The 15,917-nt window shown below is 44.0% G+C and overlaps 1 protein-coding gene and 1 long non-coding RNA gene across 3 annotated transcripts; both read left to right on the top strand.

Annotated features, from left to right (window-relative positions):
• Positions 1-1,857: 1,857 nt before the first annotated feature.
• On the top strand, positions 1,858-4,489 carry LOC133486168 (galactose-specific lectin nattectin-like). Of its 2 annotated transcripts, none has more exons than XM_061790939.1 (7): positions 1,858-2,005; positions 2,139-2,201; positions 2,271-2,313; positions 2,928-3,013; positions 3,195-3,329; positions 3,844-3,952; positions 4,195-4,489. In XM_061790939.1, the coding sequence occupies exons 2-7, from the start codon at positions 2,139-2,141 to the stop codon at positions 4,263-4,265; spliced, it is 507 nt and encodes a 168-aa protein (XP_061646923.1). In that variant the 5' UTR covers positions 1,858-2,005; the 3' UTR covers positions 4,266-4,489. The 2 variants fall into 2 exon arrangements, with proteins under 2 accessions (XP_061646923.1, XP_061646924.1); XM_061790940.1 differs by having other exon boundaries at positions 1,860-2,005; positions 2,292-2,313.
• A 9,673-nt stretch (positions 4,490-14,162) lies between these two features.
• On the top strand, positions 14,163-15,638 carry LOC133485490 (uncharacterized). Its single transcript, XR_009790708.1, has 5 exons — positions 14,163-14,242; positions 14,395-14,457; positions 14,684-14,705; positions 15,276-15,361; positions 15,514-15,638. It is a non-coding gene; the product is annotated as an uncharacterized LOC133485490 (long non-coding RNA).
• The last annotated feature ends 279 nt before the right edge of the window (positions 15,639-15,917 follow it).

Below are 15,917 nucleotides of genomic sequence, written 5' to 3' on the forward strand. Positions count from 1 at the left end.
TGTTCTTCACTAATGAACTTTTGCTTTATTTTAATGGTGAGGTTTACAGACTGAATTCATTTTTTTTTTTTTTTCTTCAATGAACATGTGAATGCTCAGACTTATCCTACTCACCATGTTGAGAGACCAGCTAATGTTCCAACTTAAAAACCTAGGGGAAGAACTTCCTGAGTGGTTTCAAGAGGATGGTGCACCTGCCCATTTTGCCTCAGTCGATTAGAGATTGGCTGAATTGCAAGTTCCCAAATTGGATGAGAAGAAATATTGATGTGGAGTCATTGGCAAACAGTTAGGGCCAGCAAGGTCTTCTCTGCCTTTGGCGGGGGCCTGGTCATTATCATAATAGTGTGATAGTATGGGCAGTCACTCCCATGCGTCCTCTTTGCCAGTTGGCAAGGGTCACCGGTTGCCCTGTTACCCTCTTGCATGGGTGGTGACTGTGCCCACGGCAGATCAGGATTTTGGCCTCTTGCTCGCCTCAAAACCCTGTTTTGTCTTACTGCAATTCCAATAAACTTCCATTGTTGTATAAATGACCATGGATAGGTATCCTGTAAAACTCACCCGTTATACAGAAAACTGTTCCAGCAAAAAAAAAAGCAAAAAGATCATACATTCTCCGTGACCAAGCAGCTGAACAGGACAGGTTAAAAAAAAAACAACAACAATTTTTTTCATCAATCAGATTTCAAATTTGGCCTACAAATATTTGTGTATTTGTGGTTTTTGTTCTAACATGACAATGTATAATATATTATTACAGTTTCCTAAATTGAGATTTTGTTTTGTTTTCTCGTGTATCCTGTTCATGACTTCCCAGTTTACCTTTGAACTCTTGCTTTGCCTTCCTTGTTTCCCTGTGCTTGTGTAAATTTTTCACTCCACACCATTCATCCATCCATCTATCCATCCATATTCTTCCACTTGTCCGAGGTCGGGTCGTGGGCAGTAACTTTATCAGGGAAGCCCAGACTTCCCTTTCCACAGCCTCTTCATTCAACCCCCGCCAATACCCCTTGAAACATGATAGAATTGTCAGAGCAAACAATGACCCAGCGGCAAGCACACGATCTCGGGACACACGTCATCAGTTTGTTCGCCATAGTCATCAGCCTGCCGACCAAGCCACGACTTGGCCACAGTGAGCCCTGTGTTATTTCCCAGTGTTCTTTCCTCTCCTGAGACACCGGATGGTGGACCAAAATTTCCTCGAAGCCGTCTTTCTCCATGGCCTCACAGAACTCCTCCCATACCCAAGATTGGGAGCTTGGTGCTTCAGCGACCACCAAAGCTGCATTCCACTTGGCCAGCCGGTACCCATCAGCTGCCTCAGGAGTACCACCGGCCAAAAAATCCCAATAGGACTCCTTCTTCAGCTTGACGGCATCCCTCACCATTGGTGTCCACCAAGGGGTTCGGGGATTGCCTCCACGACAGGCCACAGCTCCAGTCGGCCGCCTCAGCAATGGAGGCGCGGAACATGGTACACTCGGACTCGATGTCCCCCGCCTCCCCCGGAACATGAGCAAAGTTCAGAGGGGGGCCCCGGTGACCCGCGTCTGGGCAAGGGAAAACCAAGTCCATCGTTTGTCATCATCATAAGGGGTCTTTGAGCCGTGCTTTGTCTGGTCCCTCACCTTGGACTTGTTTGTCATGGGTGACCCTGCCAGGGGCATAAAGCCCCAGACAACTTAGCTCCTAGGATCATTGGGACACACAAACCCCTCCACCACAATAAGGTGACGGCTCAAGGAGGGGCGTGACGGCTCTAGGAGGGGCGTGAAAAGCATGCCAATTCAATTACCAGTCTTTAAACAAACAAAACAGGTATGAACATTTGTTTCCGCATGCGTAATCAGGCAAGTAGAAATAATTAGCTTTGTTGCTGAGTGAAATTCTTAGACAATTCGTATGACAGGACATCAGCCAAGTGCTGGCATGTTTAAAGGCTGCTCTTTTCTGTCCTCAGTTCACTCGCCTAACATCAGGCATCACAACAGCAAAGGTAAGATTTCACGTCACGTATATTTTTATTAACACAAAATCTTAAATCGAAGTCTAAAATCAGTTGAGCAGTAGTTGTTCAATGTTAAACATGAATCCAAACCACAGCATTTTTTACTGTTTTCATTCCACAGATGGCTTTTGGTCTTCACTTGTTGTTGCTCTTGTGTGGCATTAGTGGACTGTTCACTGGAACTGTAGGTAAAACCACCCTATATTAGCTTTTGTGTTTTCTACATTGATGATTTATAATCTAATTTAAACAGTGTTCCCCCCCTTTCTCACAGTGTGCTCGTGCTATAAAGAAAGGTTGGTAACTGTCTTGTACAGCATGTCACTTTTTAATTCATTTTACAGAATTCTGAGGCTTAGTGCAAGAGGCAGGATTCACTCTGGACCGATAACCAGTAAATCACAGGGCTGACTTTAAGAGATAGACAACCATGTACGCTCAAATTCACACAGACAATTATGAGTCTATAATTAAGATAAAAAAGCTTCTATCCAAAAGACATACACAGATGCACTCATCATTGACACATAAGATCAGGCGCTAGGCACAGATCGACTGAAGCTGGGATCTACCTTGTACCACTCCAGTGAGAGTCCTGGGTACAAGCTGTCCAAAAAACTTTTTGGTGACCAAATTTGTAGTGCATCCCTAATCCTAGGTGAAGACTGTTCCAAGACACCCCTGAGACAGTCCAGTATGTAACAGCAGTGTATTAAACATTTGTATGGAGGAAGCCAGAGGACCCAGAGAAAAGCATATGACCATAGAGAGAAAATGCAGAAACAGACCTTGACACAGAAAGAGCACAGTCGAAATTCAAACTCAGAACATTCTGACTGTCAGCCCAAAACTCCTAAACACACAACATTGCTGTCCTGAATATGTCTTTGTTCTACAAAATATGTTGCAGATCAGTCTTGCCCTCCAGGCTGGACTCAGTTGGACAACCGCTGTATGATCTTTCAAAATGAGGCATTAAATTTCCGACTTTCCGAGGTACATTGTTTGCCCCCAACCACACACACACACACACACACACACACACACACACACACACACACACACACACACACACACACACTCACGTGTTAGTAGTCTTGTGGACATTAAATGAAAGTTCAAAATGTAACTTTTTTGATCTTGAGATTTACTTTCTTAGTTATTTTCCTCCCATTAGATTGTCTGCAACATTCTTGGTGGAAACCTGGTTTCAATCCACAATGATCTGGAAAATGAAGTAGTTCGACACCTGATTCTGGCAGGGGCTGGATCTTTTCAGCGTTCTTGGATTGGGCTCCATGACCGGGTTGTGGTAAAATATGTTGTTGTTGTTGTTTTTAGAGAAAATTGTTATTTAATAGAGCGCGACGGTAGCCAACTGGTTCGAGCGTCTGCCTCACAGTTCTGAGATCTGGGGTTCAATCCCCGGCCCCGCCTGTGTGCAGTTTGCATGTTCTCCCCGTGCCTGGGTGAGTTTTCTCCGGGCACTCCGGTTTCCTCCCACATCCCAAAAACATGCATGCTCAGTTAATTGACAACTCTAAATTGCCCGTAGGTGTGAATGTGAGTGCAAATGGTTGTTTGTTTTTATGTGCCCTGCAATTGGCTGGAAACCAGTTCAGGGTGTACCCCGCCTCCTGCCCGATGATAGCTGGGATAGGCTCCAGCACGCCCGAGACCCTAGTGAGGAGAAGTGGCTCAGAAAATGGATGGATGGATGGATGGATGTCCTTATCAGCTGCATGGCCATGCAGAATGGTGGATCTGTATGCCTTTTGTGCTGAACAGTTTTACTGTGAAGTGTGTATAACAATCGTGTCTTTCAGGATGGAGAATTTTTGTGGACAGATGGCTCACCCTTTGATTTCAATGACTGGGCGAATAACCGGCCGAGAATGGATACAAATCAAGACTGTGCAGAAATAAACTTTCAAGGTATGAATGCATCTTCCATGATTATCTTCACATGGTGAGTGACGTATATTGATCTATAACCTTTTGATTTTTGAATTTTGAATATGAAGAATAGGTATGTTCTTATTTGGTTCATTTAAATTGTGTTCTTGTGTTGCACTGCAGGTTGTCTTGTGTTGATAAATAATAATTGACAAATCTAATCAACATAAATGCAGCAATATCGTACTTAACATTGTGTGTTCATTTCTGTTTACCTACAGATGAATCCTGGAGTGATCTTCGGTGTGGTGCGCAAAGATCATTTGTGTGTGCCAAAGATTTGAAACACTAGTAACAGAAATAGGACTATCAAGTGTATCAACAAGGTCATTTCCTCAGCATTGGCGTACCTAGCCAATTTTTCAGTACCCCCAAAAATTAATCCCAACACCCCTTAAATTTGAGAGATTTTGTTTTCCGACCTGGACTCGCAACAAATGTGTGACATTTTGAAAATGGCTATGTAAGCATCTGTTATGACACTAAGGCTTGTTCAATAAATCGAATTAGCCCAAACGCCAAGTGTCTCGAAGTCTTCATTCATTCCTGCCCAACGGAAGCCGGAGTTCTCCCTGGTGACCACCGACTCGGAACCACAGGCGAAAAAATCCACCTCAAAACCCAAAACAGGTTACTGTCTGAGAAAAGAAAGAAACCTTAATAAACATACAAATGGCTGAAGGAATTCCTTTGATGTAGAAATACAAAGAAAAGATGGTTGGCTTGAATACTGATCTCAAAACATCTGGTCCTCTCAAAGGAATTCTGACTTCGGTACGATTTAAGTATACTACAGAAGCAACACAACTAGATTGTGACTAACACAGCAACAACCACAAACAGACACAGACTGAAGAAACCAGGGAACTAAACACAAGCTAACCAACGAAACAACGAAGCACACCTGGACAAGACACGAGTGGGTGGAGGGAGTTGATTGGTTGACCCAATGTCAGGGCTCACGAGAAGAGGTGGAAATGAAAACCTAACGAGACAAGACATGAACATGGGACACAGGAAAACAAACCAAATAATGAAAACTAAATGTAATCTAAACAAAAACACAGATCCTGACAGCTTTCAACACAGCAAGAGACTCTGCCCTTGTTTTAGTGTCATTTGTTTTTATTGTTTTTCACCTTATTGTTCTGCTGTTTTAAACTGTTAGGTTTGTCTTCTTTTACCTTAGATTTTTATTCATGTACAGCACTTTGTTTCATCTGCAGTTGTTTTTAAAGTGCTCTATTAAAAACGTTAAGATGATAATTGCTGGATGAATTTTTTATGCAATTTCATCCCTATTGCCTCTACATAAACTAACACAACTGACCAAACCATCACAAACAAAAGAACTGTCCGTCAGTGTCAAAGCAGAGCATTATTGTCCGACTCAAGGTAATTTCCATACACCACCTGAATTGGAGAGAGCTTTGCTTTGTCTTGTCTTGCCAAATATGTTCCTATAATTTCATTCATTTCACTGTAGCAGACTTCACCTGAAAAAATGCTTGTAAAATTAACTTTTTAATGTCTGATAATTACTGCGGTTCATTATCGTTCACACCTACAGACATGTGAACTCCACCTATGAAGGCCAAACCTCTAAACTATGAGGTGGCTGTCCTAACCGGTCGGCTAACATGCTGCCCAATTAAATCCTGGGATTAAAAAAATATTGTGGCCCATTGTTGTTGTCAGTTGAGATTCCTGGAACATTTGTGTAATATTGGAGATACACAGAAAGTAAATCGAAATGCCATGAATACATTCCTGGCCCCCAAAAAACAGAAAAGGCAAAACATTTATGGAAGGGGATTTGTACGTAGAAAAATGGCACTGCCGAGTTTGCTTGTTCGTGGCACTATGACTACGAGTAAATAATTGTTTTCAGACGTCTTCCGACCTGGACTCGCATCAAATGTGTGACATTTTGAAAATACTGTATATGAGCATCCGAGGTGCAGCTTTTTAAAACAGTTTTTGTTGTCATAATAAAACATCAGTTTGTTGCGTCACGCGGCAACAGTATCCGACAAAATAAAAAGCTTTTGATAAATTTTCATCTTCAACATCTGTGGATGAAACATCTAAAGTTTGAATTTCCATCCATCCATTTTCTGAGCCGCTTATCCTCACAAGGGTCAAGGGAGTGCTGGAGCCTGTCACAGTTATCTTCAGGCAGGAGGCGGGGTACACCCTGAACTGGTCGTCAGCCAAATACAGGGCACATATAAACAAACAACCATTCACACTCACTTGATCTGTGTGCAAAATGTCACGAGTTTTCACAAGTTTTACCCTAAAAAACGATGCCTTTTTATTGGCGAAGAATGCGGCAAATATCATGAAGGTCTTGACACTCTTCTGACCAAATATGAGGTAGATGTGATTAACTTGCCAGCAGGAGAACAACAAAATATGAAACATGTCTTTTGTTTTTGCCAGTAGGTGACGCTATGAGCGACTTTTTTACTGACAAAATTTCAGGTGGAACTGCGTGCTCGACGCAGTACAGTAAACTGTAAAAGATAATATTTCTTGTCGCCACTATGTGGTGCTATACGTATAGCTAAAAAAAAATTGTCATATAGACGTCTTTAGGTTGTGACTCCAATGAAACGTGATGTTTGGGATTTTTGGGAGCATTCACAGGGGAGTTATTAAGCATTTGGTCTTTTGTGGAGGATATTTGACATGCAAATTTTGATGCCCTGCCCCCGTCGTAGTATGGCGGGGAAGAAAAAAAATAAGCTTTTAAGAACTTTTAACGTCCCAGGTCTTGAGATGGTACAGACCAAGTTTGAAGTCAATTGAATGAAACCTCTAGGACAAGTTTGCAAAAGTATCACCTCTGTAAATGTGCAAAACCCGTCCAAAAGTGTACATTCAAATAAATCATAACACACTTCCTTTTGATTTTAGAATATGGCTTCTGCTGATATTTGTATTAGAATTTTTTGTACGTCTCGGGATGCTACACTTGCCTCCTAGTTATCGTAGCTCTCGGGCAAACATACGGCAGATTGTGCTCTATCGACGCTCTATTACAAGCGACGATCCCCCCAAGCTCAGAACAATAGCACACTAGCCAACGACTTGAATACCTTCTACTGCAGATTTGAAAAGGACAGTTTAGAGAGTGGCTGGATCCAAGAGCAGTCAGAGGCAGATGTGAAAGGATGAATAGTTTATTGATGAAAGGTAATGGCGGTGGTCCTAGGTGGGTTGGCAGGCGGCGGTGTGGACAGGTGGCAGGCAGCGGTGAGGACAGGTGGCTGGCTTGGCGGGAGGAATTACGTGGATCAGGAACACGGGGGGAAAACACACTGGGACAAGGAGACACATCAGTCAAAAAGGAAACGAGGAATAGGTTGACTTACGGGAGGGAAATGGGCCGTGGTACCACTGAAAGTAACTGCAATACTTCGGCGAGGATTTCCTGGAACAGGCAGGTTTATATACCGGTGGTGATAAGAAAGAAAACGCAAAGCGCCCTCCCGGCTACAATAATGGAACTGCAGGCAGTATATGACATTGTCCTAAAAAAAAAACAACAACAACAAAAAAACTTTTAAGTCCCTGCACGACCAGTGTCAGCGTTTGGTCCGCATTGCCGGCAGTAAGTCAGACTCGTTTCCGGTAAGGGTTGGACTCCACCAAGGCTGGAGGCGCTCACGGTGCGAGGCGCAGGTGTGAGTATACTTATTGCCCCCTGGCTTAGCACCTGTACATTGGGGTTCACCACAGTGGATGAGAGGGTAGCCTCCCTTTGCCATCGGGCGGGGGGAAGGGTCCTGACTTTTTTTTTGTGCCTATGCACCGAACAAGAGTTTCGAGTAACTACGCTTTTTTAAGTCCTTGGAGGGGGTGCTGGAGAGCACTCCCGCTGGGGACTCAATCGTTCTGCTGGGGGACTTCAATGCTCACGTCGATGCCTGTCATGGCGGAAACCCCCGAACCCGTTGATCGACATCAAGCCGAGGCATCAAGCCGAGGCGTAGAGGGGATCCGGTTTGGTGGCCGCAGTATTGCATCTCTGCTTTTTGCAGATGATGTGGTTCTGTTGGCTTCATCAAGCCGTGATCTCCAGCTCTCACTGGAGCGGTTCGCAGCAGAGTGTGAAGCAGTTGTGATGAAAATCAGCACCTCCAAATCTGAGACCATGGTGCTCAGTCGGAAAAGGGTGGAGTGCCCTCTCCAGGTCAGGGATGAGATAGGGTGAGAAGCACGGTCATTTGGGAGGGGCTCAGAGTAGAGCTGCTGTTCTGTCAAGTGATTTAAAAAAGTAATTAATTCATTATGATCTGATATTAATTGATTTGCGGGGTTCAATCCCCGGCCCCGCTTGTGTGGAGTTTGCATGTTCTCCCCATGTCTGCGTGGGTTTTCTCCGGGCACTCCGGTTTCCTCCCACATCCCAAAAACATGCATGGTAGGTGAATTGACAACTCTAAATTGCCCGTAGTTGTGAATGTGAGTGTGAATGGTTGTTTGTTTGTATGTGCCCTGCGATTGGCTGGCAACCAGTACAGGGTGTACCCCGCCTCCTGCCCGATGACAGCTGGGATAGGCTCCAGCACGCCCGCGACCCTAGTGAGGAGAAGCGGCTCAGAAAATGGATGGATGGATGGATACTGGTAAAACATCAGGTCCTAGTGCTGAAGTTAACAGATTCAAAATGGTAAGAACACTTTTCTAAGCAATATACAGTACTGAAGAATGAACATTGTTTTTCCTGTTTCAGATAATACATATAAAATATCAATTATATTTCTCTAAGTTAGCACATCAAAACTAACAATATTCATCATTAAAACATGCATTCGTCAGCCGGTCTGTCTCAGACTTACTCGTACGCGAGGTGTTTTCAAGTTTAGTTTGGCAAAGAGTTTTCTGATGGCTCGCTTCGTCTTTGCTGCTAACGTTAGCTCTGCAGACATTGATGGGGTAGGCTAAACCTGCTTTGTTTGGAAGCAAATCAACCTGTGTCAACACAGGCTTGAATTTATCAAGAAAATATTACCTTAAAACACCAGCAGAACGAGGCAACGCAACACAAGTACAAGCAAGCGTTCACAAAACTTACTTACATACAGGAAACAGTGAATTGATTAAAAAGTAGATCAAAACAATTAAAAAACATACCACACTAAATATGATGGTCATTAATTAATCATCATTAATGCTATAAATTGACACCCCTACTCCTAAGTACTTGAAAGTTTTCACTTGCTTGATGTCCTGGCCATGACTGGCTACAGGCTTTGGTTCCCAACTGCTCAGGGATCAAATAGCATCGCTACAGTTTTAGTTGTATTTATCTCCAGCAGGTACGCGTCACACCAGTTGACAAACTGGGCCACGGCAACTTGGTGAAAGCTTGAGCTTTTGTCTTTAGTGAGAAGGCTAAAAATGACAATGTCATTGGAGAATTTCACTATGTATTTGATTCAACACTAATCGTTGGTATACTGTGTGAACAGAAATGTTGAACTGGGGGGCCCCAGTGCTACTTACTGTCATGAACGGAACAGAGGATAGGACCCAAAAATGCACGACTCCAAAACAAATGGACAGTTACACAAAAGAGAGGTTTAATATACGGGCAGAGGTCGGTACACAGGCAGGCAATCCAAAAAAGGCAACAGTATCCAAAAACGTGAGGCAAAAAGGCGGGGTCGATAATCGGAACAGGGTCTAGTCTTACTATGAGTCTTTGACTTGGAAACAAGGAATGCTGGAACGCAGAGGGGACTCCCGGGCTGGCTTGAGCAGGCTGACGTGAAAAGAAGGGTGGACCCGCATTGACCTTGGGAGACTAAGCTTCAAGGTGACAGGGTTGATGATCTTTGTGAAGGGGAAGGGCTCAACGAACCTGGGAACGAGCTTCCTGGACTCCACCCGGAGTGGAATATGCTTGGTAGAGAGCCAAACTCGCTGACCCACTTTGTAGTTCGGGGCCGGTGCCCTCCGAAGGTCAGCAGCGGTTTTGTAGGACCGTCCCTGGCGCAGCAACATCTGGCGGGCTCGCTCCCAGGTACTCCTGCAGCGTCTCACCAAAGTCAAAGCTGCTGGAACTGTGGACTCTGGGGCTATGGCAGGAAACAGAGATGGTTGGTAACCATGCACAACGTGAAAAGGCGATAGACCAGTGGATGCAGAGGGGAGAGAATTGTGTGATAATTCAACACAAACCAGTTTCTGAGACCAGGATCGTGGTTCCTGTGAAGCGAGACATCGGAGCCCAGTCTCCAGGTCCTGGTTCAGCCTCTCGGTTTGGCCGTTAGTTTCAGGGTGAAACCCAGATGACAGACTGACGGTAGCACCTATGAGATTGCAAAACTCCTTCCAAAATTGCGAAATGAATTGGAGACCAATATCTGATACCACATTCTTGGGGAAACCATGGAACTTGAATTCCTGGTGTATCATTATCTCGGCAGTGTCTTTCACTGAGGGGAGTTTCGGGAGTGCAATTACGTGTGCCATTTTAGAGAACCTGTCCACGACTGAGAATTGTGGTTTTTCCTTTCGAGGCCGGTAATCCCGTCACAAAGTCTACGGAGATGTCTGACCAAGGACGTTGTGGTATTGGCAGGCATCGCAACTCCCCAGAAGGACGTTGACGAGAGAGCTTGGCAGCACATACCTGGCAAGCATTGACATAATTGGTAACATCCCTTCTAACATTAGGCCACCAAAAGCGCTGTTCGACCACAGATTGAGTCTTGGCAATGCCTGGGTGACATACAGTTAGTGTGAGCCCATTGGATGACTCTTGCCCTTAAGGTCGGAACCACATAAAGCCTGTTTTCAGGGTAATTTTCAGGGCTAAGAGTGTTCCAAACAAAAACAGAAACGAAACATGACTTGGGCAAAATGGTTTTAGGGTCGGACTAAGAATTATTTGCGCAGAAAATGCGTGATAAAGCAAACCATTTTTAGAACCGGCTCGGTAGGATAACGTGGAATTGAATCTAGTAAAAAACAGAGCCCATCTAGCCTGCCTCGCATTTAATCTCTTAGCAGACTTAATATATTCCAGGTTCTTGTGATCTGTCCATACTAAAAGCGGAGTATGTGCCCCCTCTAGCCAGTGCCTCCACTCCACGAAATCCACCTTGACTGCCAGCAGTTCACGGTCACCAATGTCATAATTTCTCTCGGCTGGGGTCAGTTTTTTTGAGACATAAGCACAAGGATGTAATTTACCATCCTTGAGAGATATTCTGGCATAAGACGCATCAACTTCTACCACAAACTGCTGTTTGAGATCTGGCAAAGTGAGGATGGGAGCGGAGGTAAAGCTCGATTTAAGTTTCTGAAAAGCTGCCTGACAAAGCGGGTTCCATACGAAAAGTCTGTGTGGCGAGGTAAGATCATGGAAAGGCGAGGCTATAGAACTGAAATTTCTCATGAACTTTCTGTAGAAATTAGAAAACCCTAAGAACCTTTGTACGTCTTTGCGTGAGGTGGGAATGGGCCAATTAGTCACGGCATCAACTTTCCAAGGGTCCATTTTGATTTCACCTGGAGCCAGCACGAACCCCAGAAAAGAAACGGACGCCTTGTGGAACTCACATTTCTCACCCTTGACATATAGTTCATTCTGAAGTAACTGCTGCAACACAGAGCAGACATGAATGATGTGAGTCTCCTCATCCGGGGAGAACATCAAAATATCGTCCAAATATACAAAAACATACACATTCAACATGTCACGCAGGACATCATTGACAAAGTTCTGGAACACAGCTGGAGCGTTATTTAGTCCAAAAGGCATCACCAAATACTCGTAATGTCCCGTTGGTGTGTTGAATGCTGTTTTTCATTCATCCCCCTCCCTTATCCTAACTAAATGATATGCATTTCTTAAGTCTAGTTCGATGAAAACCTTGGCTCCCTCCAGGAACACAAAGGCGGTGGAGATGAGAGGAAGAGTCTTGTCCTTCTTGTCCACAAAGAAAAATCTGGCTCCCGCAGGGGATGAAGATGGGCGAATAATCCCGGCTGCCAGTGATTCATCCACATACTCCTTCATAGCCTTGTGTTCCAGCCCTGAAAGAGAGAATAACCCTCGTGGGGGTGTGGTTCCAGGCAGCAAGTCAACAGCACAGTCATAAGGTCTGTGGGGTGGAAGGGATTTGGCCTTGGACTTGGAAAAAACATCTTTAATGTCCTGGTAACAGGTGGGCACTTGAGATAAATCAGGATCCCCAGATGGGGTCTGTGGATTGTCATTTGAAACATAGCCCTGAACATCACATGGAGGCTTGAAACAGTTCTGGGCGCAATTACTGCCCCATGACATAACCTGCCCAGAGGACCAGTCAATGTGGGGGTTATGTAATTTCAACCATGGGTTCCCTAAAATAAGGTCTTGATTCATGGCGTCAAAAACATGAAAACTAATGCGTTCCGAGTGAGAATCAGGAAATGTCAATGTGAGTGTTTGGGTGCGGTGAGTGATCCTGCCCATAAAACTGCCATCTCCAGCATAGGTGTTGCGGTGGCATTTTATTTGAAAGGTTCTAAGGTGCATACGTCTAACGAGGATGGAGTTGAGTAAGTTTGCGTCAGAACCAGAGTCAATTAATACAGGTGTATCAATTTGTTGATCAGGAAAGCATAGTGTCACTTTAGGAAGAACCCGGGAAAGGTCTTCCTCCATGAAATTAAGACTCACCTCTCCCGTGCCCTTGCTACCGGCACCGGCAACCTTGACGTGACAGTTGCTCACGGAATGACCCAACGAACTCTGTCCAGCTCGCGATCCAAAAGCCTCTTGTCGATCTTTACGGCGAGAGTGATGAGAGTGTCCAAGTCGGTCGGCAGGTCTAGCGGGACCAAATTATCTTTGACGGCGGGGGATAGTCCTTGAAAAAATGCATTGAGCAGTGCCCTATTATTCCACTGACTCTCAGGTGCTAGAATGTGAAACTCAATCGCGTAATCTGACACCCTGCGCTTGCCTTGTTGTCAGTTGACAAGGGAGCGAGCTGCCTCATGATATGGTGTGGAAAACTGAAAAATTTGCTCCATAGTCTTTATGAAAAAAGCCCACGAATGACACGTTGCGGAATTGCGGCTCCATTCAGCAGTAGCCCACGCCTCCGCACGACCAGTCAGGTGGGAAATGACGAAAGCGATTTTTGCCCGTTCGGTGGGGAAGGCAGCTGCCTGCAGCTCAAAGTGGAGTGATGAACGGCTTAATCTTCCCAGACTCTCCAGAGAACCTCTCCGGTCGAGAGAGCTGTGGGCAGACAGCAGTGGAGGTGGCAGGTGGCTGCATGATGACTGCTTCACATGGAAATGTTGGTACCGTGGCGGTATCGGGTGTTGTGCCAACTAGTTCTTTCTTTTGAATCATTTTCATAAGAATTTCAAGCTTTGAGGCCACCTGTCTCATCATATTGTCCTGATGTTCTGATAGTCCCTCTAGTTGAAGGTGGAGGGCAGCAAGCTGCTCATCCTGCTTAGAGAGGCGTTGACCCTGCGCTTGAAGGGCTTTGCGCACCGGGTCTGAGTCTGCTGGGTCCATGTTATGGCCAGTTCTTTCTGTCATGAACGGAACAGAGGACAGGACCCAAAAATGCACGACTCCAAAACAAATGGACAGTTTCAAAAAAGAGAGGTTTAATATACGGGCAGAGGTCGGTACACAGGCAGGCAATCCAAAAAAGGCAACAGTATCCAAAAACATGAGGCAAAAAGGCAAGGTCGATAATCGGAACAGGGTCTTGGCTGACTATGAATCGGTGACGTGGAAACAAGGAATGCTGGAATGCGACGACAAGGTACAACGAACTGGCGACGAGAAAAAATGAGACACAAGGTTAAATGCAAGGTGTAATGAGGGTGAACGAGGCACAGGTGGTGAAGATGCTCTCACGAGCAGGTGTGTATGAAACAGGGGGAAGACAAAAACCAGAACACAAACCCATGACAACTGTTTAGTGTTTGATATTGAAGTTTTGACAAATTAACCTATCTTTAGCCTGTGTGTATCAAAAGTGTGCTAGTTCGTTATACAAACAAAACAAAGAAATGAGCCTTGAATTCCTTTAGGCACGCCTTTGTTATAACGACGTCGCTGTAGGCATGTTTTTCATCATGTGTAAAGAGCCAGGTGGTAATTATTAGCTCATTTGAGGCTGAGACAAATACAATTAAGATTGACAGGACATCAGTCAAGTGCTGACATGTTTAAAGGCTGCTCTTTTCTGTCCTCAGTTAATTCGCCAAGCATCAGGCATCACAACAGCAAAGGTAAGATTTCACGTCACATCAACTTTTATGTTTTTATATATACTAAATCTTGAATTTTCTAAATTCAGTTGATCAATAATTGTTATTTGTTAATTGTGAATCCAAACCCGTGCAGCCATTATTGTAATATGTATTTTGTTCTCATTCCACAGATGGCTTTTGGTCCTCACTTGTTGTTGCTCTTGTGTGGTATCAGTGGACTGTTGACTGGAACTGTAAGTAAAAGGATGTTATATATAGACCACTTGCTGATTTGGGCAGAAATGTACTTAAAATAAAAAATTCTACTAAGTCAGTGCTACAGTATATGAGCAATGACGATTTGAATTATTTCTATTCATATTCTACCCTATATTAACTGTTGTGTTTTCTAAATTAACATGATAAACAATTTACAGTATAATTTGATTTATACAGCGTTTCCCCTTCCCTTTCTCATAGTGGGCTTTTGCTTTAAAGACAGGTTAGTAACTATTTTCTATACCACTACACTTTTTAATTTATGTTTCAGAATTGTGAGACATGGTGCAAGAAGCGGGACTCACTCTGAACCGATAATCAGTCAATCACATGGCTGACTTTAAGAGACAGACATTCATGCTCACATTCACACTGATAGACAATTATGAGTCTGTAATTAAGATAAAAAAAAGGGTCAGTCTGAAAGACAGCACAGATGCACGCATCATTGAAGCAAAAGAACTGGCGCTTGGCACAAGATCGATGAAAGCTGTGGTCTACCACAACAAAAGCGAATCCTGGGTGCCGGCTGTGGCATGACACCCTTGAGACAGTCCAGTATGTAACACCAGTGTGTAAAATGCATACAGGTACCATATACTATACATTTTTATGGAGGAAGCCAGAGTACCCAGAGAAAACCACATGGCCACAGAGAGAACATGCAGAACAAAACTACACACAGAAAGACCACAGTCGAAATTCAAACTCAGAACCTTCTTGCTGTAAGGCACAAACTCCTAATCAGACATCTGCTGTCTTCAATTTCTCTGTTCTACAAAATATGTTGCAGATCAGTATTGCCCTCCACGCTGGACTCAGTTGGACAACCGCTGTATAATCTTTCAAAATGAGAAATTAACTTTTGCTCTTGCTGAGGTACATTATTTGGTGACACACCACACATTAGTAGTCTTGTGCGCATTAAATGAAAATTTATAATCCAACTCTTTTTTTAAGGAGAGGTGTGGGGGGGATAAATCCTGTTTATTTTGTGATTTACTTTGTTACTACTGTTTTCATCCCATTAGACTGTTTGCAACATTCTTGGTGGAAACCTGGTTTCAATCCACAATAATCTGGAAAATGAAGTAGTTCGCCACCTGATTCTGGCAGGGGCTGGATCTTTTAGGCGTTCTTGGATTGGACTCCATGACCGGGTCAAGGTAAAATATGTTTTTGTTGTTTAATGGAGACTTTTACATAAATTTTATTATTATAAAGTCACCCCGTGAGATTCTCATTTTAGAAGGGGTCTAACACAGAAATACAATAAATACATTTTAAACAACAATATAACGCAAAGATTCACACAACCAAACCTCTCCCTATACTAGTCACGCAGCCCTCCCTACCAGTCAGACGTAAACTACCAGAATATATGCCCATCTAAAACAGAACTGCATGCATGAGTTACAACAGAAATATATAACCA

The sequence above is a fragment of the Phyllopteryx taeniolatus genome, chromosome 11 (assembly GCF_024500385.1).
Source record: "Phyllopteryx taeniolatus isolate TA_2022b chromosome 11, UOR_Ptae_1.2, whole genome shotgun sequence".
NCBI classification, from domain to species: Eukaryota; Metazoa; Chordata; class Actinopteri; order Syngnathiformes; family Syngnathidae; genus Phyllopteryx; species Phyllopteryx taeniolatus.